Source organism: Astatotilapia calliptera, chromosome 12 (assembly GCF_900246225.1).
Source record: "Astatotilapia calliptera chromosome 12, fAstCal1.2, whole genome shotgun sequence".
NCBI lineage: Eukaryota > Metazoa > Chordata > Actinopteri > Cichliformes > Cichlidae > Astatotilapia > Astatotilapia calliptera.
The window spans coordinates 7,581,896-7,605,657 of NC_039313.1; the positions used below are offsets into that span (position 1 = coordinate 7,581,896).

At 43.7% G+C, this 23,762-nt stretch overlaps 1 protein-coding gene across 1 annotated transcript; it reads left to right on the forward strand.

Moving 5' to 3' along the window:
- Positions 1-1,744: 1,744 nt before the first annotated feature.
- On the forward strand, positions 1,745-22,947 carry LOC113033482 (zinc metalloproteinase-disintegrin-like crotastatin; the record flags this gene model as incomplete). The annotated part of the gene is made up of 18 exons (XM_026187307.1): positions 1,745-1,846; positions 1,977-2,053; positions 2,310-2,388; positions 2,575-2,651; positions 5,451-5,634; positions 5,843-5,905; positions 6,023-6,094; positions 6,224-6,393; positions 6,837-6,918; positions 7,507-7,640; positions 8,026-8,203; positions 13,575-13,664; positions 20,642-20,837; positions 20,923-21,028; positions 21,147-21,303; positions 21,396-21,476; positions 22,651-22,738; positions 22,838-22,947. Coding segments are annotated over 18 exons (2,046 nt in total), but the record flags the coding sequence as incomplete, so codon positions are not given.
- Between the last annotated feature and the right edge of the window lie 815 nt (positions 22,948-23,762).

The following is a 23,762-nucleotide window of genomic DNA, read 5'->3' on the forward strand; positions in this document are numbered from 1 at the left end:
CAGCACACAGAGCGGCCGCCAAAAAAAAAAAGCCTTTGCAAGCAGAGTGCAGCGACCAGCGCAACACAAATTTTTGGTCCTTCTTTTTTGCTTGCGGTGAGCGCAGCGCATGACACTCACTGTGTACACTTGGACAATGACACGAAACCTCCTATTGTGGGTCCTCATCCTATATGCCTCCCCCAAGCTCTCGGGTAAGTCACTGGATACTTTTACCTCCACTCACACTCTGGGTACTAAAACCTAGTTTTGTCCTACCCTCTGTTCATTCAACCCTCTACAGGGGACAGGTTTCTTTTCCACAATTAGCCCTCTAAATCTCCTAGCCAAGCAGTTTATCAGTTCTGGTCTTTCATGTTCAGATGAGCTCGCCTCTCAGCCCATTGCATTTGTTTATTAGACATATGATTATAAGGGGAACATTAAAACACTATGTCTCACGCCTGTGGAACACATTTTCGATGCACACTCATTACGGCCAAATAATGCCTCAAAAGACAAACACAATTTAGCTAAAAACATCAAAAGATCCGTTTTTTCGGCCATCCAAAGGTTCCACAGTAGTGGACTCTCAGCAGCTGCAGTCTCCACTTGAAACCCCACAATCGCTGCAGCACATATCCAGCCAAATCGCTGAACATGCTCATAGGCAAGAAGTGAAGCAGCTCACAGCGGTGAGAAGTGACCATCATTGGAGAGCAGACACAATCTGACCACTACTGGCACAATTTTGCACCTGATGTTTTCGTAAAGCTTTTATTTTGGTATTTCCGTTGAGCCGTACCATAAATTTGCATGTTAGCAAAATATTTAGTTTCCTGTAACATTTACATTTAACATTTAGATTTAAATATAATATTTCGATTTAACATTTAACATTTAGATTTAACATTTAAAATTGTGCTTTAAATATGAAAAATTACAAATATTTTACTAAATGTTGTAAAAACTGACTCGAAAAAACATGTTTTTGTAAAGTTTTGAGCTAAATCTTGCCGTTAATTGCAACATGTTTCACTTTACAAACGGCGCCCCATAGACCTCCACTCGAACTAACATCATGCATGCAGTGTGGATGCTGTCATTATGACACATAGCCACATTTTAAATTTGGCAGCCTAAATATGGACATTTCCAAAGTAATCTCAATATTCTGAATTTAATACTACATTTATTGTCTGTAATGTTATAATCCATATCACTCACTCACTGAGCCAAGTGGAGCAAGTAAAAGGAAAGCGTGGGGTGTGTTTGAAGCTCTGTCAAAGTGCTGTTTTAGGAAATAATCAATGCGATTGTTTAGTTGATCATTTATACACATAAAGTTATTCAAGCAATTTTTATTTACATCACAAATAAAAATGAGTGACACTGATTGTTATTGTTTTGAGCACTGCAAAATCTCACAGGGAGCAGGTCAACAAAGTCATTTTGTTTTTTTCTCAAACTTGAGAATGTAACTTTAATTAAATGTTTAAAGTCACGATGATCACATGTTTGAAGCCTAAATGACATTTGGAATGGGATATCAAATTATGTAGTCAGTTTTGGTTTTTTGTTGTTGTTTTATTGGTTTGGTTCAAAATAAATAGATACATAAAACTTTAAAGCAGGATGTAATCAGACGAGATTAGGTAGCACAAATATTGAAAGCAATGAGTTAAGCATTCGACTAATTACAAAATAGACCCTGTTGACACTAGCATCCAAAATTAATATCCTTTTTCTAATCACACATATGTGATTCACTTCCACAGGAAGCCATGGTCCTGAATTTGAGGAGGGAAAGCACTATGAGGTGGTTCGACCGGTCAGACTTCACACAATCAGAAAAAGACACACAGAGGTTTCTTTTCTTTTCTATTTTAAATCCTGTGATGACAATCAAATCAGCTGCTGTTTTTCTCCTGATTATGGAAAATAAAAAAATAAAAATGAATGACTAGAAGCAAAATTTCCTGTTTTTTTGCCCACAGTACCACAGACCAGACACTCTTACGTATGCAATGACTGTGGGCGGACAAGACATAGAAATGCAACTTGAAAGAAATAAGTAAGTTTTTACTTCCCTAAACCTGTGTGTCTGTGCAGTGTGAGAAAATAAGTGGACAAATGGATATACAAGTAATGTAAAATATCCTGTTTCAAAATGCAAAAAAAAGCAACAATTAAAGAGACTAAAAAGTACTGAAAATGCCCCAATCAACAAATGAGTTTCTGTAAGAAAACACTGAATAAACTGGAATTTGACTCAGTCTTCACGTCAAATCATATGACATGTATGTTATTCTTTATCTTTCTGTATTCAGTGAATTATTTACCAAAGATTACACTGAGTCTTACTACCAAGAAGATGGGACTCGAGTCACCACAGTACCGAATGACATTGTAAGTGTTTGCGTTTGTAGACAAACTTACCTCAAACTTACAGCTGTAAAATTGCACATTTTACTAGATTTAAAACGCTTCAAAGGCTTTTAAGGCTGTTAGTGAACGCTGGAGACATAAGCAGATGAAAAGAAAGTTACATGTTGTCATTTAATAACACAGTCACCATTTTCATGTCCTTGCCAGGATCACTGCTTCTATCATGGGAGGATTGTGAACGACAGTGAGTCATCTGTTAGCATCAGTACCTGTGATGGACTCAGGTGAGCCACCGTCTTCTATCTTTTCTTTATTTAAACTGTCATGACATCTTTCCAAAGCGATACCCACCCATGCTGTCTGTCATAATAATTCAAATAACCTCACAGTTTCATTCCTTTGTTGTATTAAGCCACAAAGACAAGTAACCAGTTTTTGTATTTGCATAACGCATTAAATTAATAATGTTAAACCTTCATATGAGATGAATAGATTTCAGGCCAGAAACAAGTTCTCCAAATACTCTCATTACTTTTTAGATGTAAACCTAAAGTTAACCTTATCTTAACCCTCAACCAAACCTCACCTCACAATGACCCGAACTTTAATTACACCTCACCAGCAAAACATTAAATTAACATAGAATAGAATAATCCTTTAATTGTTCCAAAATGGGAAATTTGGTTGTAACAGCAGCAGAATAAAAGCACATATACAAACAGAAAAAGACAATGAACAGAAAAACACACAATTTTTACAGAAAAAATATGTACATCATCGACAATAGTTACAAAAACAGAGTACTGTACAGTTATTAAGATTAAAGTATAGGGTTTTTTTTTAATACGAATTGAAAAAAATAATGTGCATGTTATAACAGTAGTAGTTGTTTGGTTGATTGTTGGGAGCAGTTTCAATTGTACAGTCTGACAGGGAGGAAGGACCTGCAGAAACACTCCTTCGTGCATCTAGGATGCAGAAGTCTGTCACTGAACGAACCCTGCAGTTCAGCAACATTTACATGCATGGGGTGGAAAACTCTGTCCATCAGAGATGTTATTTTGTCCAGAGTCCTTCTGTCTCCCACCACCTGCACTGGGTCCAGGGTGCATCCTAGAACAGAGTTGGCCTTCCTGATGAGTTTTTCCAACCTGTTCCTCTCAGCTGGAGATAAACTGCTGGTCCAAAGTAGAACACTGTAAAATATGACAGGTGCCATCACAGAGTCATAGAAGGTCTTTAAAAGCGCTCCCTGGACTCCAAATGACCTGAGCCGCCTCAGCAGGTAGAGTCTGCTCTGACCCTTCCTGTAAAGAGCATCAGTGTTGTGGCTCCAGTCCAGTTTATTATTCAGGTGAACACCCAGGTACCTATACGAGTCCACTATCTCAATGTCCACTCCCTGGATGTTCACCGGTGTCAGTGTGGTGGGTCTGCGTCTCCTGAAGTCCACCACCAACTCCTTGGTTTTCCCGGCAGGTGGTTCTGCTGGCACCAGTCCACAAAGTCCAGAGTCCACTGTCTGTACTCTGAGCCGTCCTCACCTGTGATGAGGCCGACTATGGCAGAGTCATCAGAGAACTTCTGTAGGTGGCAGCGTGGGGAGTTGATGGAGAAGTCTGTAGTGTAGAGGGTGAAGAGGAACGGTGCCAGCACAGTTCCCTGTGGGGCCCCCGTACTGCAGACCAGCGTATCAGAGACACAACCCTGTCCTCATATACTGTGGGCGTCCCGTGAGGTAGTCCAGTATCCACTGGGACATGTGGTGGTCCACTCCTTATAGCTCCAGCTTGTCCCTCAGAAGTCATGGCTGGATGTTGAAAGCACTGGAGAAATCAAAGAACATGATCCTCACAATGCTTCCAGGCGAGTCAGAGTTCTGTGCAGGAGGTAGATGATGGCGTCCTCCACCCCGATGCCAGACTGGTAAGCAAACTGCAGCAGATCCAATGAAGACCTCACCAGGGGGCACAGATGGTTTAGAACCAATGTCTCGAGGGTGCTCATCAGATGTGATGTCAGGGCTACCGGCCTGTAGCTGCTGAGGTCCTTGGGATGGGAGGTCTTTGGTACCGGTACCACACATGAGGTCTTCCACAGCTGTGGTACTTTCCCCAGCGACAGGCTCAGGTTGAACAGATATCCTAGGATGCCACACAGTTCATCTGTGCTGCATCTCAGGAGCCTGGAGCTGATGCCATCTGGACCTGCAGCCTTCCGCACCTTAATCTTGCAAAGCTCGTTCCTCATTTGAAGTGCTGAGATAGAAAGAGTGGATTTTGGGGGAGGGGGGTGTATGTTGGAGTCCACAGCATACACCCTCCTGACTGGGAGCTGAGAGGTGTGAAGTCCTGAGATGAAAGACAGGCAGTGCCTGAAGATGAGGGAGATAGCTTCAGGGGGGACGATGCTGGGAGGGGTGGGTGGTTGATCAAACCTATTAAAATATTTATTTATGTCATTCACCCACCCCAAGTCTCCTGCAGCCTGGGGGTTGGTTTTTGTCCTGAGATTGTCTCCAGGCTCTTCCAAACCCCTCTGATGTTGTCCTGTTGCAGCTGCTCTTCCATCTTTCTTCTGTAGTTTTTCTTCCCTTGCCTTATCTTCCATTTCTGCTTTTTCTGGACAGCTCTCAGCTCCTGTTTGTCTCCAGATCTAAAGACTCTCTTCTTCTCCTTGAGGAGAGTCTTAATTTCAGGATTCATCCATGGCTTGTTGTTACAAAAACACCGTACTTTTATGATGGGTACGGCGTTGTCCACACAGAAGTTCATGTAATCTGTAAAGCAGTCTGTGATGCTGTTGAGGTCACCCTCTAGGGGGCTGCAGAGGTTGTCCCACACAGTAGAATGGAAACAGTCACTCAGGACCTCTTCAGTCTCTGCCAACCATTTCCTTACTGTGCATTTCACAACTGGTTCTCTGTGTACTAGAGGTTTATACACAGGCTGGAGATTAAAACAACAGAAGAGAAGGTTTGGCCCAAATAAGTCTTTAGATGACAGTGGATAGGTTCCTGAGTTGAGTCAGCCTCAAAGCAACATCTGAAAAATGAATGAACTAACCAGCATGATTTGGTTTAGGGGTTACTTCAGAACATCTGCTCAAAGGTACCTGATTGAGCCACTATCCAGTGACGATGAGGGGGATCATGCAGTGATGACTTTTAATGAAAAGAACTTCACGCCTGCCGTGTGTGGGGTCACTAACACCAGCTGGAGTGACGACTATGAACCTCCAACAAGCCGCAGCCGCTCTAGATCAGGGGTAACACAATTAGTTTTGTCCTCTTCACCAGAGTTCCTCCAAGTCATGACCTCTGAAACCTTTGAGGTCTTCAAACTATCTAAGTTAAATGTGACAAATACTAATACATCCGTCAGTCTACCAATATTATTCTTATAATAACAAAGTTTAAGTAAGTCTTCATTTGTGTTGTTCTGCTTGAGTTATCCATATTAACATTTTTCTTCAGGGTATTTCTATTGTACAGCAGCAGAAATACGTTGAGCTCGTCCTTGTTGCTGATAACAGCGCGGTAAAATTAATCTTCTTTTCTAACTTTTTCATTTTTTCCCCTTGGTTTGCAAAATTTGATTTTTATAAGATAAACTGGTGAGAAGCAGGATGAGAAATTTGTCTTGTGGTGTTTCAGTATGTGAAGATGAACAGGGATCAAAAGAAGATGAGACAGAGAATATTTGAGATTGTCAACTTTGTCAACATGGTGAGTCTGTTTTTTTGCTATTTCTATACAGATTCCATACCAATACAGACGCACTGTACTACATACTGTTCTGCAGTAGCTGCTAGCAGTTGGAGTATAATGTTACATCCCCAATGTTGTCTTCTTCAGGTCTACAAACCTCTGAGGACCTTTATTGCTCTGGTGGGGTTGGAGATATGGACGAATGGTGACCTGATCTCTGTGACCCCCCCAGCAGGAGCAAACCTGGATGCTTTCATGAAGTGGAGAAACTCTGAGCTGGTGATGAGGATAAAACATGACAATGCACATCTTATAAGGTATGGATAGATTCTATAAGTAGAATCAGTCAGACTCAAATCATGTGGAGCAAAATGTCTCCTACTTTCAACAGTAACCGAGCAGGAAAGAGAAAACTAATTTCAGAAATCTGAGTTGTGAGTATCCATATTTTTTTCTCCCAGGTTAAACCGGCCTGACACATCAGCTTAAGAGGTTTTAAGCTTCCACATAACGCTTGTGTAACTTGTGTTTTATACACAAGATACAACCACAAGCAGATCCATTATTGAATCTTAAATAAGAATGTGCTTGAATGTTCACACCTCAACATTCAGGAAAATTCACAGTAGCTAATCTAATCTAATCTAATCTAATCTAATCTAATCTAATCTAATCTAGTCTAGTAGTAGCTAGATTAGTGAGTAGATGGATGATATGAATCCTGTATATGAATTTAAGACTTTCTGATCTTCTCTTTCAGTGGTATCAACTTTGAAGGACCAACTGTGGGTCTTGCTTTCATCGGGACTCTCTGTTCTGGTCACTCTGTCGGCGTAGTACAGGTGAGGTGTTCATGCTTCCCAGATGATGTATCTCACTGACTTCATAACTTCTGCCCTTGCTTCATGTTGTGGTAAATGTGAATTTTGGAAACATGTTCCTAAATCCATTTAGTTCAGTCATTCCTTTGCCCCTCAAAAATCAACTTAATTGTTCATCTGATACTTTGATTAATGACCAAATACCAGAGAAAATAAATGACAGTTCCATCAATTTATCACTAACATGTAGTGACCACTTCCTGCTAAAAGAGAAAAACTAAGTTAAATTATGATCTAGAACTAGACTCGGTCTACAAAGTCTTCTTTGCACATTTGAGATGCACACATCTCCATAAGTGCAACGTGGAAAACTCATTCTTTGACTAATCATGAATTTTTCACAAAATCCTTTAAAACATTTTCCTCCTTTTTGCACTGCACTTGTAGACCACTACACTAACTCTGTCAATAGATCCATGCAGTCTGAAAGTCCCGACTGAATAGACTGAGAAAATGTTAAAACTGAGACAAACATGTGACATTATTGTGTTGCTCTCTCTTGCTGTTAGTAAATTTTTGCTGCTTTCTTGTGCTTCATTTTTTTCTTAGGATCACAGTGATGCAGCCATAGCAGTGGGAGCAACACTGTCTCATGAGATGGGCCACAACCTGGGCATGGACCACGATGACTCCAGTGGTTGTTTATGTTCTGACGATAGCTGCATCATGGCAGCAGCCCTCAGGTAAGAAAAGCTGACTTGAGACATCCTTCAAGTTGAATGCAGATTCTTTCTGTTAGCAAATAAATTCAGGCTATAACAAGTGACCGTAAATTAACAATACGAGCCTTACAAACCTCACTAAATGTTTTGATCATCATAACATGTTTCATTTGGTACAACAACATAATAACTGTGTGTATTGGACCAAAAAGGAGGTCAGCTGGTGCAGCTCTTAATTTCACATGGCTATAAGACTGAAGAACGTGTGTGAGCATGTTTGGTGCGTACGTGCTGTATATGTACCACCATACCGCTTTTGTGCAGCCATGTCTTCCTAGTGTCAGACACTGATCAAGATAACACAAAAAAAGATAATAATACTAATAATGTGTTTGTTCCTCTTCAGCTGGAAAACTCATCGAAGCTTCAGTAGCTGCAGCAGCAGCAACTATGAAAAGTACCTAACAAGCCGCAGCCCCAGCTGTCTGCTGGACAAACCAGCCTACAAGAGTGTCGTGGCTCCCGCGGTCTGTGGAAACGGCTTCAAAGAGGAAGGAGAGCAGTGCGACTGTGGTTCGGTGAAGGTAAATAAGCACATCAGCTGCTTAAACCTTTCATTTTGTAGCAAGTTGATCTGATCTGCAAGCTGTTGATGATTTGATCTGGTGAAGGAGAACTTCTCTTTTTCATTCAGTTCAGTTTTATTCATTTAACAGCAAATCACAACAACAACTGTCTGAAGGGACTATATTTTGTAAGATAGAGGTCTTATAACAACACAGCGAAAACCCCAACAATCAAATAACTGCCTATGAGCAAACATTTGGCAACAGTGGGAGCGAAAACCCCTTTTTAACAGGAAGTTAAAAAGGGGTTAAAAAGGGTCTGCACAAGAAAGCCCAACAGCGTCTCTTCTTTCTGAGAAGACTGAGAAAGGCCCGGCTTCCACCACCGATCCTGACCACCTTCTATAGAGGAACTATTGAGAGCATCCTGAGCGGCTGCATCACTGTCTGGTTTGGGAGCTGTGCCATATCAGACCGCAAGACCCTACAGCGGATAGTGGGAACAGCAGAGAAGATCATCGGGGTCTCTCTACCCTCTATTGAGGACATCTACACCACACGCTGCATTCGCAAAGCCACCAGCATTGTGGCTGATCGGACACACCCCTCTCACACACTCTTTACACTCCTGCCATCTGGAAAAAGGTACCGAAGCATTCGGGCACGCACATCCAGACTGTGCAACAGCTTTTTTCCACAAGCCATCCGTCTCCTCAGCAAAAAGGGACTGACTGATAAACACGCACACACACACATACACTAACATTATCACTCAGCTTAACTCAAATACCTCAAAACATTGAGACTGGACTGACTAACCAACACAAAGCGCAAACACACTGACCTACACCACCAAACCATCGCACACACCAACCTGTAAATGCTCTTTTGCACAATATTATTACTAGATATATTATATATATTTTTTTTTTTTGCACTAACTTGTCTTGTAGCACCTTGGTTCCTGGAGGAACGTTGTTTCGCCTCACTGTGTATTTTTAAACTGTATATGGTTGAAGTGACAATAAAGTTGAACTTGAACTTGAACTTGAAAGCCCTCAGCAGCCTAGGCCTATTGTAGCTCCACAAACTTCTATTTCTTCTATGTTTTGCTGGCCTCTCACTTACAAAGACTAGTTTGATAAACAGTGTAGCAGTACAAATGTTTTTATTACTATTATGCTATGATTCTGATCTGTGTCTGTGCATGCTCAGGTCTGAAATGGCTTCTGAACTCAGAATGGAATTCAGCTCCATGTTTCCTTTGTCTGATCTTGAGTCTTTTAATGAAGTGCTTGCTCTGAGGCGATGTGAGAAAAACAGCTTTCTGATACACACCTGCTGATAGCTAGCAGGTGTGTTCACTTACATCTTCAACGAGTCCCTGGCGAAGTCTGTGGTCCCCACATGCTTCAAAAGATCCACCATCATCCATGTGCCCAAGAACAGCAAACCCTCATCCCTGAACGATTACCGGCCAGTTGCACTGACCTCGGTAGTAATGAAGGTGTTTGAGAGGCTGCTGAAGAACATCATCTCTTCCTCCATCCCAGACACCACAGATCCGCTGCAGTTCGCCTACAGATCCAACAGATCCACAGAGGATGCCATCGCCCACGTCCTACACACCACTCTCAGCCATGTGGACAAGAAACAGGGTAACTATGTGCGAATGCTGTTTGTTGATTACAGTTCAGCGTTTAACACAATAGTGCCCTGCAGACTGTTCACAAAGCTCAGGGAACTGGGACTTAACAGCCGTCTGTGTGCATGGGTGTTGGACTTCCTCACTGGCAGAACTCAGGTGGTGAGGGTGGGCAGGTGCTTCTCCAACAGCATCACCATCAACACAGGAGCACCTCAGGGATGTGTCCTCTCGCCACTGCTCTACTCCCTCTACACTTCAGACTGTGTGGCCACCCATGGCTCCAACACCATTGTGAAGTTTGCTGACGACACAGTGGTGTTGGGTGCCATCTCCAACAACGATGAGACGGCCTACATGGATGAAGTGAAGAATCTGGCATCATGGTGCCAGGACAACCACCTCCAGCTGAACGTCAGCAAGACCAAGGAGCTGGTGGTGGACTTCAGAAGGAGTCAGCACAGAGACTACAAGCCCATTATCATCAGTGGAGCTCCAGTGGAGAGGGTGCAGTCCTTCAAGTATCTTGGTGTCCACATCTCCTCAGACCTGACATGGGCTGCCCACATTCAGGTCCAGACCAAAAAGGCTAGGCAGTGCCTGTACCACCTACGACAACTGAGGAAGTTCAGGGTCTCTCCAAAGATCCTCAGGATTTTCTATACAGGCGCTGTGGAGGGCATCCTCACACAGAACATGACATCGTGGTTTGGGAACAGCTGTGTGAAGGACCAAAAAGCTCTCCAGAGAGTGATCCGTACAGCAGAACGCTGCTGCAGGATTGCTCTCCCCCCGCTTCAGGACACCTACACCAGGAGATGCCGGACTAGAGCAGCGCAGATACTGAAGGACCCGTCCCATCCTGGCAACAAACTGTTCCAACTCCTGCAATCTGGTAGAAGGTTCCGCATCTTCCGGGCAAGGACAGAGAGACTCAAGAGGAGCTTCTATCCCCAAGCCATCCATGCCCTAAACACACACACCCGCCCGCTCACATCATCTATAATTGACTAAGACAGGACTCTCTTCTAGACGCTCTAAACCAAGGCACAATGTACATTTCAATTCCTTTAATTTTAAATATGTTTATATTGTCTATCCTGCAAAATAGTCAGATATCTATTCATATTAATGTACAGAATTCACCTGCTTGCTGCTACTACTGCACATTCACCCAATGTATATACTATATATATATATATACACTGAACAAAAATATAAACGCAACACTTTTGTTTTTGCTCCCATTCCCCATGGGATGGACGTAGAGACCTAAAATTCATTCCAGATACACAATATAACCATCCCTCCCAAACAGTGGTCACAAATCAGTCCAAATGTGTGGTAGTGGGCACATCTGCTATATTGAAATAATCCATCCCACCTCACAGGTGTGCCACATCAGGATGCTGATCTGACATCATGAGTAGTGCACAGGTGTACCTCAGACTGCCCACAACAAAAGGCCACCCTGGAATGTGCAGTTTTGTCTCACAGCAAAATGCCACAGATGCCACAAGCAATGAGGGAGCGTGCAATTGGCATGCTGACAGCAGGAATGTCAACCAGATCTGTCGCCCGTGCATTGAATGTTCATTTCTCAACCATAAGCCGTCTCCACAGGCGTTTCAGAGAATATGGCAGCACATCCAACCGGCCTCACAACCGCAGACCTCGTGTAACCACACCAGCCCAGGACCTCCACATCCAGCAGGTTCACCTCCAAGATCGTCTGAGACCAGCCACCCAGACAGCTGCTGGAACAATTGGTTTGCACAACCAAACAATTTCTGCACAAACTGTCAGAAACCGTCTCAGGGATGCTCAACTGCATGCCCGTCGTCCTCATCGGGGTCTTGACCTGACTCCAGCTTGTCGCCGTAACAGACTTGTGTGGGCAAATGCTCACATTCGATGGCGTCTGGCACGTTGGAGAGGTGTACGCTTCACAGATGAATCATGGTTCACATTGTTCAGGGCAGATGGCAGCTGAGAATGTCCCAGTTCTTGCATGGCCAGCATACTCACCGGACATGTCACCCATTGAGCATGTTCGGGATGTGCTTGACCGGCGTATACGACAGCGTGTACCAGTTCCCACGAATATCCAACAACCTCGCACAGCCATTGAAGTGGAGTGGACCAACATTCCACAGGCCACAATTGACAATCTGATAGACTCCATGCGACGATGTGTTGCACTGCATGAGGCAAATGGTGGTCACACCAGATACTGACCGGTTCTGGGTCCCCAGACCCCCAATAGCGCAAAAAACTGCACATTCCAGGGTGGCCTTTTGTTGTGGGCAGTCTGAGGTACACCTGTGCACTACTCATGATGTCAGATCAGCATCCTGATGTGGCACACCTGTGAGGTGGGATGGATTATCTCAATATAGCAGATGTGCCCACTACCACACATTTGGACTGATTTGTGACCACTGTTTGGGAGGGATGGTTATATTGTGTATCTGGAATGAATTTTAGGTCTCTACGTCCATCCCATGGGGAATGGGAGCAAAAACAAAAGTGTTGCGTTTATATTTTTGTTCAGTGTATATATATATATATATAATGTTCTTCCTCTACACCCCCCCCCCCCCCCCCCCAATTTTTTTGCACATGTGGAGGAGCGTGTCAGGCTACATTTCACTGTGTGTTATACTTGTATAACTATACATGTGACAAATAAAGAACCTTGAACCTTGAACACCAGATATGTACTGGTGGCTGTAGCTCAGGTGGCAGAGCAGGTCAGCCACTAATCAGAAGGTCGGTGGTTCGATCCCAGGCTGCCTCCTGGCTGCATGCCAAATATCCTTGGGCAAGATACTAACCCCATGTTTGCCTACTGGTGGTGGTCAGAGGGCCCGGTGGCGCCAGTGTCCGACAGCCTCGCCTATGTCAGTGCGCCCCAGGGCAGCTGTGGCTACAATGTAGCTTGCCATCGCCAGTGTGTGAATGGGTGAATGACTGAATGTAGTGTGAAGCGCTTTGGGGTCCTTAGGGACTAGAAAAGCGCTATACAAATGCAGGCCAGTTACCATTTATGAAATAATGAATGGGCCTGAGCCACACACATATTTTTTTTTTCAAGTCCCACTATTCAACTGACTTCTTCCAGAAGCTGAAGAACTGCTGATTTATTTATTTTTTATTTTGCAGTATTACTTGGAATATGTACTTAACACTTTTATGTACCTATATAGAAATATAGTGAAAGTATAGCTGTGTGTAACAGATGAACAGTTTGTAGTTTTCGGTGAAAAGAAAATTACAGTCAGAGTGATGTTTAGACCTGTTTTCACCTCTGCTGGAATTCAACAAGGAGAGATCATTAGAAGGAACTGAACTAGTGCTGTCAAAATTAACGCATTAACGCAAATTAATCCGCCATCAAGGTCAACACGATTAAAATTTTTAACGCAATTAAAGCATCTGGAGTGCAGAATGTGTCAAAATCCCCGAAATGCTTCTGTCAACACATTTCAGGCAGTTTGTCCAAGTAGTTACCTTCGCACATGTGCAAATGGGCAGTTGATCTGGTAGTGACGGGCAGCTGAACCAATCAACTCAATATGGAAGATGATAAACGCACATTGGCCCTCTCAATGGGAAATTTGAGTATTAAACCTAGCGATAAAGATTCCTCACGGGAACAGAGCAAACAGATGTTTAATAATGCATCCCAGCAGTAAGACCTAACACCAGCCTGATGAGTTCTAATATATGTCGTCCCTGTAGGAGTGCACCAATCCCTGCTGCAACGCCATCACCTGCACCCTGAAAGAGGGTTCACAATGTGCTGAAGGCGAATGCTGTGAGAACTGTAAGGTGAGTCAGTAAGAAGACCGATCAGTGTAACTGGTGTCACTAAGGCTACGTTCACACTGCAGGGGAAAGCAATTTTTTTGACCCTATGCGACCCATATCCGATCATGGTATGACAGTGTGAACGGCACAAATCCGATATTTTCAAATCCGATCTGGGTCACTTTTGTATGTGGTACTGAATCCGATACATATCCGATGTTTTAGAAAGCGACTGCTGTTTGAACAGTCAGGTCACATTAAATCCGTCTTTTACGTCACTGACACAAGACAGACGCTAATTATCAGCGCCGGAGAAGCTCTGGGTCTAAACAGAGCGTGTTGTGTGTGACATCTTCTTTTGCGCATGCGAGCCGCTTTGAGGGTTCACACTAGAGCGCGTTTGCTGTCACATTTTATTTGTAGTGTGAACAAGCAGACAAAAAAAAAAAAATAGGATTTGATCAAAAAATCGGAATTGAGCACTTAGACCCCCGGAGAGCAGTCATTTTGGTTTTCTACCTTAGACCCCCGCGGAGTCATCATTTTGCGTTTCTACCTTTAAAAGCCGGAGAGCAGTCAGTCAAATGCTGGAGTCATTCATATGTATATTAGGTTGTTACCTAGGAATTCTGGAGGGAGGGGAGTGGGGGTGAGTGATTGAGGGGGTGGGGGAGTGGAGTGTTTCAGTTTGCCATCTTAGGGAGAAATCAACACATGTCCTTTGTATGTCCTTTGTTGCTGACATTTATTGATGAAAACAGTACAAAAAACCAAGCATTTGTACACATATTTACAAATAATGATAAAAAGTGAGTGAGTACATTTCAACATTTTCAGCAATCACTCACAATCCTGGCACTGCCACGGTATCTGTCGTCTGCATTTACCACATGTGTACCTGTAGCAGTGAACACATCGCACAGTGGCCTGATTTTTTTTGCATCTGTGTTTGACCTGACACGTGGCCCTTTTTCCAGGGCTCGGTGTGGAGGGTTGTGTCCGAAGCAACTGTTCTTTTCTTGCCTTCTTCGCAGCTACATGAGAGCGAGCCAATTCTGTTGCAAGCGCCACCAGGAAGTCCACCCGTCTTTCCTTCGTCCCGGTGCATGCTTGATACAGCACATGTGCATTCAGTGCTGCCATGTCAATCATGTTATAAAACACGGCAACTGGCCAGCGCCGTGTTCCTTTGCGGACAGCGTACTCCCGAACCATCTGGTCCATCACATCCACGCCACACTTTGTTTTGTTGTAAAGGGAGACAGTGTTTGGCTTCCTTTTGGTAGTGTTATCAGTCTGAACCACGCTGTGCATGCTGCTAAGAATATAGACTGTCTTCTTCCGTTTGGCCGCATACGCCGTCAGCGTGGCAGCAGAGGTTGAAAACACCTAAGAAATAAGATAAATTGTTATTTCCATAGCCCTTTTACACACTGTTACACCCCGGCCTAGGCAACCGGGGTGCAACGTAGAAAAACAAAGATAAGGAAAATAAAACCACGAAGGCTCTCCACCAAAATCCCAAAACGAAAATATCCCATGACGAAAGTATTAACAAACCCATTCACAACTATTTACAACAGACTATTTATTTACAACAAAAACACCAAACTATTTACAACACGGGGGAGATCGCGACCATGACACACTGAAACACAGGGTTTAAATACATAGAGGGAGCAATCAGGAAATGGACCACAGGAGGGAAACACAGCTGGGGCAAATTAGAACTGACGAGACAGGGAAAATGTAAACTGAACACACTAAGATAACACAGACTTTCAAAGTAAAGCAGGAAATACATAAGTCATGCAAAAACAAAACACTGACACACCGAAACGTAACATTTCCCCCTACCCAAAAATCAAACATGTAACCCCAAGTGAAAAGTTTGATTCAGACAAACGAAGGCTGAAACGAAGGCAGACGAAGCTGATGGAGGCTGGAGCGGTCCCACTGACCCTCCAGCAGACGACGAAGGCTGGAGCGGTCCCTCCAGCGAAGGCGGATGAAGGCTGGAGCGGTCCCACGGGCCCTCCAGCGACGACAAAGGCTGGGGCGGTCCCACGGACCCTCCCCCCAGCGAAGGCGGATGAAGGCTGGAGCGGTCCCTTGGACGCTCCAGCGAAGGCGGATGAGCAGCCCACCAGCTGCACACACGGACACGCAGCCCACCAGCTGCACACACGGACACGCAGCCCACCAGCTGCAGAAGGCTGGAGCGGTCCCTCGGATCCTCCAGCGAAGGCGGATGAAGGCCGGAGCGGTCCCTCGGATCCTCCAGCGAAGACAGACGGAGACTGAAGCGGTCCTCGGACCCTCCAGCGAAGACAGAAGGCCGAAGCTGTCCCTCCTTCGGACCCTCCAGCGATCCCGGACGAGCCCCCATATGTTACACCCCGGCCTAGGCAACCGGGGTGCAACGTAGAAAAACAAAGATAAGGAAAATAAAACCACGAAGGCTCTCCACCAAAATCCCAAAACGAAAATATCCCATGACGAAAGTATTAACAAACCCATTCACAACTATTTACAACAGACTATTTATTTACAACAAAAACACCAAACTATTTACAACACGGGGGAGATCGCGACCATGACACACTGAAACACAGGGTTTAAATACATAGAGGGAGCAATCAGGAAATGGACCACAGGAGGGAAACACAGCTGGGGCAAATTAGAACTGACGAGACAGGGAAAATGTAAACTGAACACACTAAGATAACACAGACTTTCAAAGTAAAGCAGGAAATACATAAGTCATGCAAAAACAAAACACTGACACACCGAAACGTAACAACACAATGAAACACATAAACATAGAACCACAAAAGACCTGCAACATACCTGAGTGGTGAATTCATTGCGATCTGTCTGTCTAGTGGATTGAGGAATTTCCCTGCGAATCTTGTTGACTGTGCCGAGGATGGTGGTTTTCCGTCCAAGAAGTTTTTGCGCAAGTGAAAGCGATGTGAAGAAATTGTCCGTGGTAACATTTCTGCCCTTGTCTAGGAATGGTTCCATCAGCCTCATTACTACATTCTCAGAAAGTCTCTCCCCAGTGGGACGATTGGGGTCCTTGCCAAGATATGGGAAGACATTGCAAATGTACTTGGATTTTAGGTCGCAGGCCACCCAAAACTTGATCCCAAACTTGTCCGGTTTACTTGCAATATACTGCAGGAAACAGCACCGAGTCTTTGATGGGAAAAGCTGTTCATCAACGGTGATATGTAGACCAGGGTTGTAGCACGTGATGCAGTTGGTGACAAATGATCCCCACACACTGGAAATTGCAGCGAACTTATCAGTCTTTGCTCGATCACTGCGGGTGGACTTGTCATCAAAGCGTAGGTGTTGCATGATGTCTTGGAAGCGGTTTCGTGCCATAGTTCCAATTATCTGTGGGTTTCCCAGGTTTGCTGACCAGCAGTCATTTACCGATGGAACCCTGTAAACCCCCCGCAAGATGACAATTGCAATAAATGCCATTAGTTCAGGGAGGTCCATGAACCAATGAACATGTTCCGCTCTGGATGTGATGGACCAGATGGTTCGGGAGTACACTGTCCGCAAAGGAACACGGCGCTGGCCAGTTGCCGTGTTTTATAACATGATTGACATGGCAGCACTGAATGCACATGTGCTGTATCAAGCATGCACCGGGACGAAGGAAAGACGGGTGGACTTCCTGGTGGCGCTTGCAACAGAATTGGCTCGCTCTCATGTAGCTGCGAAGAAGGCAAGAAAAGAACAGTTGCTTCGGACACAACCCTCCACACCGAGCCCTGGAAAAAGGGCCACGTGTCAGGTCAAACACAGATGCAAAAAAAATCAGGCCACTGTGCGATGTGTTCACTGCTACAGGTACACATGTGGTAAATGCAGACGACAGATACCGTGGCAGTGCCAGGATTGTGAGTGATTGCTGAAAATGTTGAAATGTACTCACTCACTTTTTATCATTATTTGTAAATATGTGTACAAATGCTTGGTTTTTTGTACTGTTTTCATCAATAAATGTCAGCAACAAAGGACATACAAAGGACATGTGTTGATTTCTCCCTAAGATGGCAAACTGAAACACTCCACTCCCCCACCCCCTCAATCACTCACCCCCACTCCCCTCCCTCCAGAATTCCTAGGTAACAACCTAATATACATATGAATGACTAGCCAATTTAGCTTCCACTTCCAGCACTTCCAGCATTTGACTGCTCTCCAGCTTTTAAAAGGTAGAACGGTAGAAGCCTGGCAATCCCAGTGTTAAGACCTGTAGTGTGAACGTAGTCTTATTTTCTCTTCCGGCGCCGCTCCAGGCAGCCAGTATCAGCAGCTTCGACCTGACAGAGTCCTTTTTTCTCTTTGTTGTTATTGTCTTTCTTGTTCTTGTTTTTATATTGTGGAGTGTACTACTCCACAATGGAGCTCAGAAATTTATGGACAATTGTGTTTTTTATCACATTTTTTACGGTATCTGTGTCCAGAGAGCGTGTACTGGCCAGGAGTTACACACCTCCACACAAAAGTCACTGATGCCAGAGTGGGTTTAGACTTCGCTTTATATGGCAGGTGTGAAAATGTGATAACAAAATACAGTGTATATGAGTGACAAACTAAAATAATTACTTGACGAGCTGCGTAACCATGTGCTAATGCTAACAGCAAATAACCGCCATAAATTAGCCTGCGTAATACAGCATGTAAGTAACTGCTATTAATTAACATAAAGTGCCAAACAATAACGCATACTCACAGGGAATGCCTTTTTATGAATAGAACACATGTTAGTCAGTCGATTGTCAATTGTCTGAGTCTTTCTGACTCTTCTCCTGTCCACGCACGGACCATGCCTTTCTTTTAAAGGGCCAGCACACTAACCAAACAAAAACAAAACATGTACAACATTGACAATAGTCAGAACAGAGCGCGTGTAGGTCCGACCTCCCATTGTTTACAGCAGGGATCAGCTGTTAGCCCTCAGGGGCTCCGCTGTTCTGCCTACTGCCAAGCGAGCCAACAGAGAGCAGATGCAACAGGACAACATCAGAGGGGTTTGGAAGAGCCTGGAGACAATCTCAGGACAAAAACCAACCCCCAGGCTGCAGGAGACTTGGGGTGGGTGAATGACATAAATAAATATTTTAATAGGTTTGATCAACCACCCACCCCTCCCAGCATCGTCCCCCCTGAAGCTATCTCCCTCATCTTCAGGCACTGCCTGTCTTTCATCTCAGGACTTCACACCTCTCAGCTCCCAGCCAGGAGGGTGTATGCTGTGGACTCCAACATACACCCCCCTCCCCCAAAATCCACTCTTTCTATCTCAGCACTTCAAATGAGGAACGAGCTTTGCAAGATTAAGGTGCGGAAGGCTGCAGGTCCAGATGGCATCAGCTCCAGGCTCCTGAGATGCAGCACAGATGAACTGTGTGGCATCCTAGGATATCTGTTCAACCTGAGCCTGTCGCTGGGGAAAGTACCACAGCTGTGGAAGACCTCATGTGTGGTACCGGTACCAAAGACCTCCCATCCCAAGGACCTCAGCAGCTACAGGCCGGTAGCCCTGACATCACATCTGATGAAGACCCTCGAGACATTGGTTCTAAACCATCTGTGCCCCCTGGTGAGGTCTTCATTGGATCTGCTGCAGTTTGCTTACCAGTCTGGCATCGGGGTGGAGGACGCCATCATCTACCTCCTGCACAGAACTCTGACTCGCCTGGAAGCATTGTGAGGATCATGTTCTTTGATTTCTCCAGTGCTTTCAACATCCAGCCATGACTTCTGAGGGACAAGCTGGAGCTATAAGGAGTGGACCACCACATGTCCCAGTGGATACTGGACTACCTCACGGGACGCCCACAGTATATGAGGACAGGGTTGTGTCTCTGATACGCTGGTCTGCAGTACGGGGGCCCCACAGGGAACTGTGCTGGCACCGTTCCTCTTCACCCTCTACACTACAGACTTCTCCATCAACTCCCCACGCTGCCACCTACAGAAGTTCTCTGACGACCCTGCCATAGTCGGCCTCATCACAGGTGAGGACGGCTCAGAGTATAGACAGTGGACTCTGGACTTTGTGGACTGGTGTCTGCAGAACCACCTGCCGATCAACGCCGGGAAAACCAAGGAGTTGATGGTGGACTTCAGAAGACGCAGTCCGACCACACTGACTAACCCTAACTAAAACAAAAATGCAAAACAAAAGACCTACCTAGCTACTCGACAAAAGGTCAGTGAAAACATACAAAAGTGACATCAACCGAATAACCTAGTGTGTAACAGTTTAAAACTGCAGCCAGTGTATAGGGTACCCCAGCTTACCTGTCCAGCCTCCCACCACACACAATACAAAGAAGCCTTCACACAAATGTTTGTCATAAAGCAGAAGCCAGCAGCCACTAGATGGCCAGGGAGATGCTCATTTGTAGTCGTCCTCGGAGAGTGATTGGCCAACTGTGCCCAGACCAGCCAATAGACACATGCAAATCAACTTTGAATTGGCCAATAGGTCGAGGCTTGACACCTGAAAGATAAAAAGAACACAAAAGAAAAGCCACATCTCTTGGCACGTAACAGTACAGTACTACCCTTAATGTAAATATGTAAAAAAAAATCGTGTATGTTTCTGTTCTGTGTCCTGTTCACTGTTTGCTTGTACATGTGTTTTTCTTGTTGCTGTTACAATCAAATTTCCCCTTGTGGGACAATTAAAGGATTATTCTTTTCTTTTCTTTATTTATTTTCATCCCTGGAAGTCTCTCCTCTGGCTGTAGTGATCCAGTTGTTTGCTCAGCTACAGTCCTCAAGTAATTAGAGGATATTGCAAATGTTTGAACCAACACCACAGTATTGCATTTTGATATTTTGTTTACAGAGCTCACACACTCAGGGTGTTTCACATAGCGCTAGAAAATTTAAACATATAACACTTTAAGAAAAACAATGTTTCAGATAACTTACACGTTGATGGTATATGCTCGGCACAGATCTTGCCTACCTCCAGACAGTGCCGCGCAAAGCAGGATGACTGTGATTTGGCAGAGTACTGTGATGGGAAGAGCACGACCTGTCCGGAGGATGTGTTTGCTGTGAATGGGCTCCCATGTGATGGAGGCCAAGGGTACTGCTACAACGGTCAGTGTCCACAGAGACCTAAGCAGTGTGTCAAGATGTATGGATCAGGTGAGTATCCTGTCAATACGCATATGGATGTATGTGAAAGTCATATGGAGAGTTAGGTTTTTATGCAATCTCCTGCTGCTATCAGGAGCTAAGGAGGCCAAACAAGGATGCTATAACTACAACACCAGAGGAGTCTACTATGGCTTCTGCAAACGCCCCTCAAATAATCAGTTCATCCCCTGTCAGCAAGAGTGAGTCCCAGTAGAACGTACAGGGCAACAGTTGCTCTGCAGCCGACCCTTATTTTGATTCTTCGTTCTTCATATCAACCAAACATGATCAGAAACAAACACTGTCTTTCTTTTGCAGAGATGTTCTTTGTGGAAAGCTCTTCTGTGAAGGCGGTAATGACAACCCAAACTATGGCCGGATGGTCGCCATCGGCACATGCAAGGCAGCATTCTTCTCAGACACCACCGGTGACGAAGGCCAGGTGGAAACGGGGACTAAATGTGGAGATGGAAAGGTAGCAGGCTTCCTGAATCCACTTTTTGCTTACTGCATCTACAGTGTAGAACAAAATAAAGTTAAATATATGTCTGACTTGTCTTTTCCAAGGTGTGCAGCCAGAATCAGTGTGTGGATCTGCAGACGGCATACAGAAACACCAACTGTTCAGCAAAATGCCCAGGCCATGCTGTGAGTACAACACCAAAAACTGATCCACTGAGGTGGAACTGATTTATAACAGTTTTGTGCTGGACTGTACATTCTGGTATTTTCATTATTAGTTCATCTGTTTTCAAAAGGTTATCAAGAGGAGAAGCTGCGTACCCTCATAGTTGTGAACAGGGTTCTAAAGCTTTTAAAGACTTTAATGCCACTAAGAGTGAAATTTAAGATCAACTTTACAAAATCAAAGGGTTAAAAGTAGTTTTTGTGTGATTTCTCGCTGCAAAGTTTAACTAAATCCTTTGTTAGCCGGGGGCAGCTAATCTACCATATCCATGTTTAAAATGTAGCTTATGTGTAAAAGGTGGATGGAGTCACTGTCATAGCCTGCATTGACTTTTGGACTTAATGTTTTATAACTTCAATCTTAATGGGGTCATATTGGTCATATTTAGCCCTATAAAGACAAAGACACCCTTTTAAGGCATCCCTGAAATGCTAATGTGAGATATACAACCATGCCCAAACTTACTCATGTAGACTTTTGTAGAACCATATGCAAACATTTGCAACTGCAGTGTCATTGCAAATATGCACTGAATGAAGTGTGTGATTTGTAAGTTATTTTAAAAAAATGGATATAACAAATTGCTTTTGAAAAGTGACTGTTCTGAGAAAAACAATTCATAAACGTCCAATATCCAAAGCAGTTTGGGAAGTTTTCTTAATATTAAGGTCTTGTATTACTTTTTACTTGGTGCCTTTTAATTGGCTCTGCAAAAACTCTGTTAAACTTTGAGCCCCAAAAAATCTTTAGTTTAGCTATATTTTATAAGAATAACTGATGCAAGGAAAAACTCTTAGCTGATCATAATAACATAATTTAGCCTAGCATCTTATACATATTTTACCTATAGTCTATCCAAAACTAAATAAAACTAGAGTCAGTTGGTCAGAAGCTAAAGTGATGTAGGGATAATATGTTACTATGAACAGAATATGCAAGAAAAGTCCAAGTAATTCAAATTTGGCTAAATCTAGTTAATTACATGCCACCAGTTATACTGGGCATGCAGTGTTTTATATTACTTAAATTCAAAAGGTAGGTCAGTGTTTTTGTTGTTGTTTTTTAAATAAAGCATATTCACTGAAGTGTATTTTTTAAGACTAATAATGGCAACATGTTCTTTGTGCTTTCCAGGTGTGCAACCACAAAAGTGAGTGCCAGTGCGAGCCTGGGTGGACGCTTCCTAACTGTGACTCAGTGGACACAGCTTTTAGTGGTACTGGTAAGAGTCATCTACTTCAGTCTACAGATTAAGTTCAATTTACTGTGTCATGTTGCACAACTACAACCCAAGGAAACCGATTTTTTTCTGTCTCTGTAGGAAAAACTATTGTCACTGCAGTCAAGTTTACACTAGTGGTCCTAGGCATCATTGCTGCCATCGCAGGAATCATCTGGAAAAAGCGGCAAAGTCCCATCCTGCCAACGTGAGTAATCATGACCGCAATCATGACCCCTCTCATGGAGAGTGCCATGCTCTGTTGCACTCTACAGTGAATGCACTCAGAAATCTTAAAGACTGCACTTTCCCCACCAGCTGAACATTATGAAGCACCCTAAGTGTTTGATTTTTTTAATATTTTAAACCATGCTTTCTCTTATGACACTGTAAAAGTTTGAGTTGTATTTATATTTTTATCTAAATGTACATATTTATCTACTTTGTTTACAAAATCAGACTTCTGCATGAGTAGAGAAAGAACAGAAGCATGATGCCAAATGAGCTTCTTATTGGTGCCTTTTTAGAAGCTGGACCACTAAACGTGTATACAAGATTAGGTCTCACATGCAAGTGGTAAGACACATATCATTTGCCACACCATTAAAATGAGCGACTGTGATGTTTTTTAATGTTGATGTTGTATAATTCTTCTTAATTCTTATATTGAAACATTTTGTTTTACATTTATTTGCATTATGGTTGTTTCCCAATATATTTAACTATATTATTGTCCTGCTGTATACTTTGTCCTATTACTTTGTAAAGTGGGGCCAAACTGTACAAAGATGAAATAAAATTGTTTAAGTGACTAACAGATAAGGAATCTTACCCTGTAACACAGTGGCACATAATAAGGGGTGAAATAAATCAGACAGCAAGTGAATGGACAGTTCTTAAAGCTGATGTGTTGGAAGCAGAAAAAAATGAGCTGACTGCAGAACATGGGAACAGGTTGTATGATGCTCCCAGAATCTGGGAGCATGATTTGATATATTATATATCAAATCACCCTATTGCCTAGTGA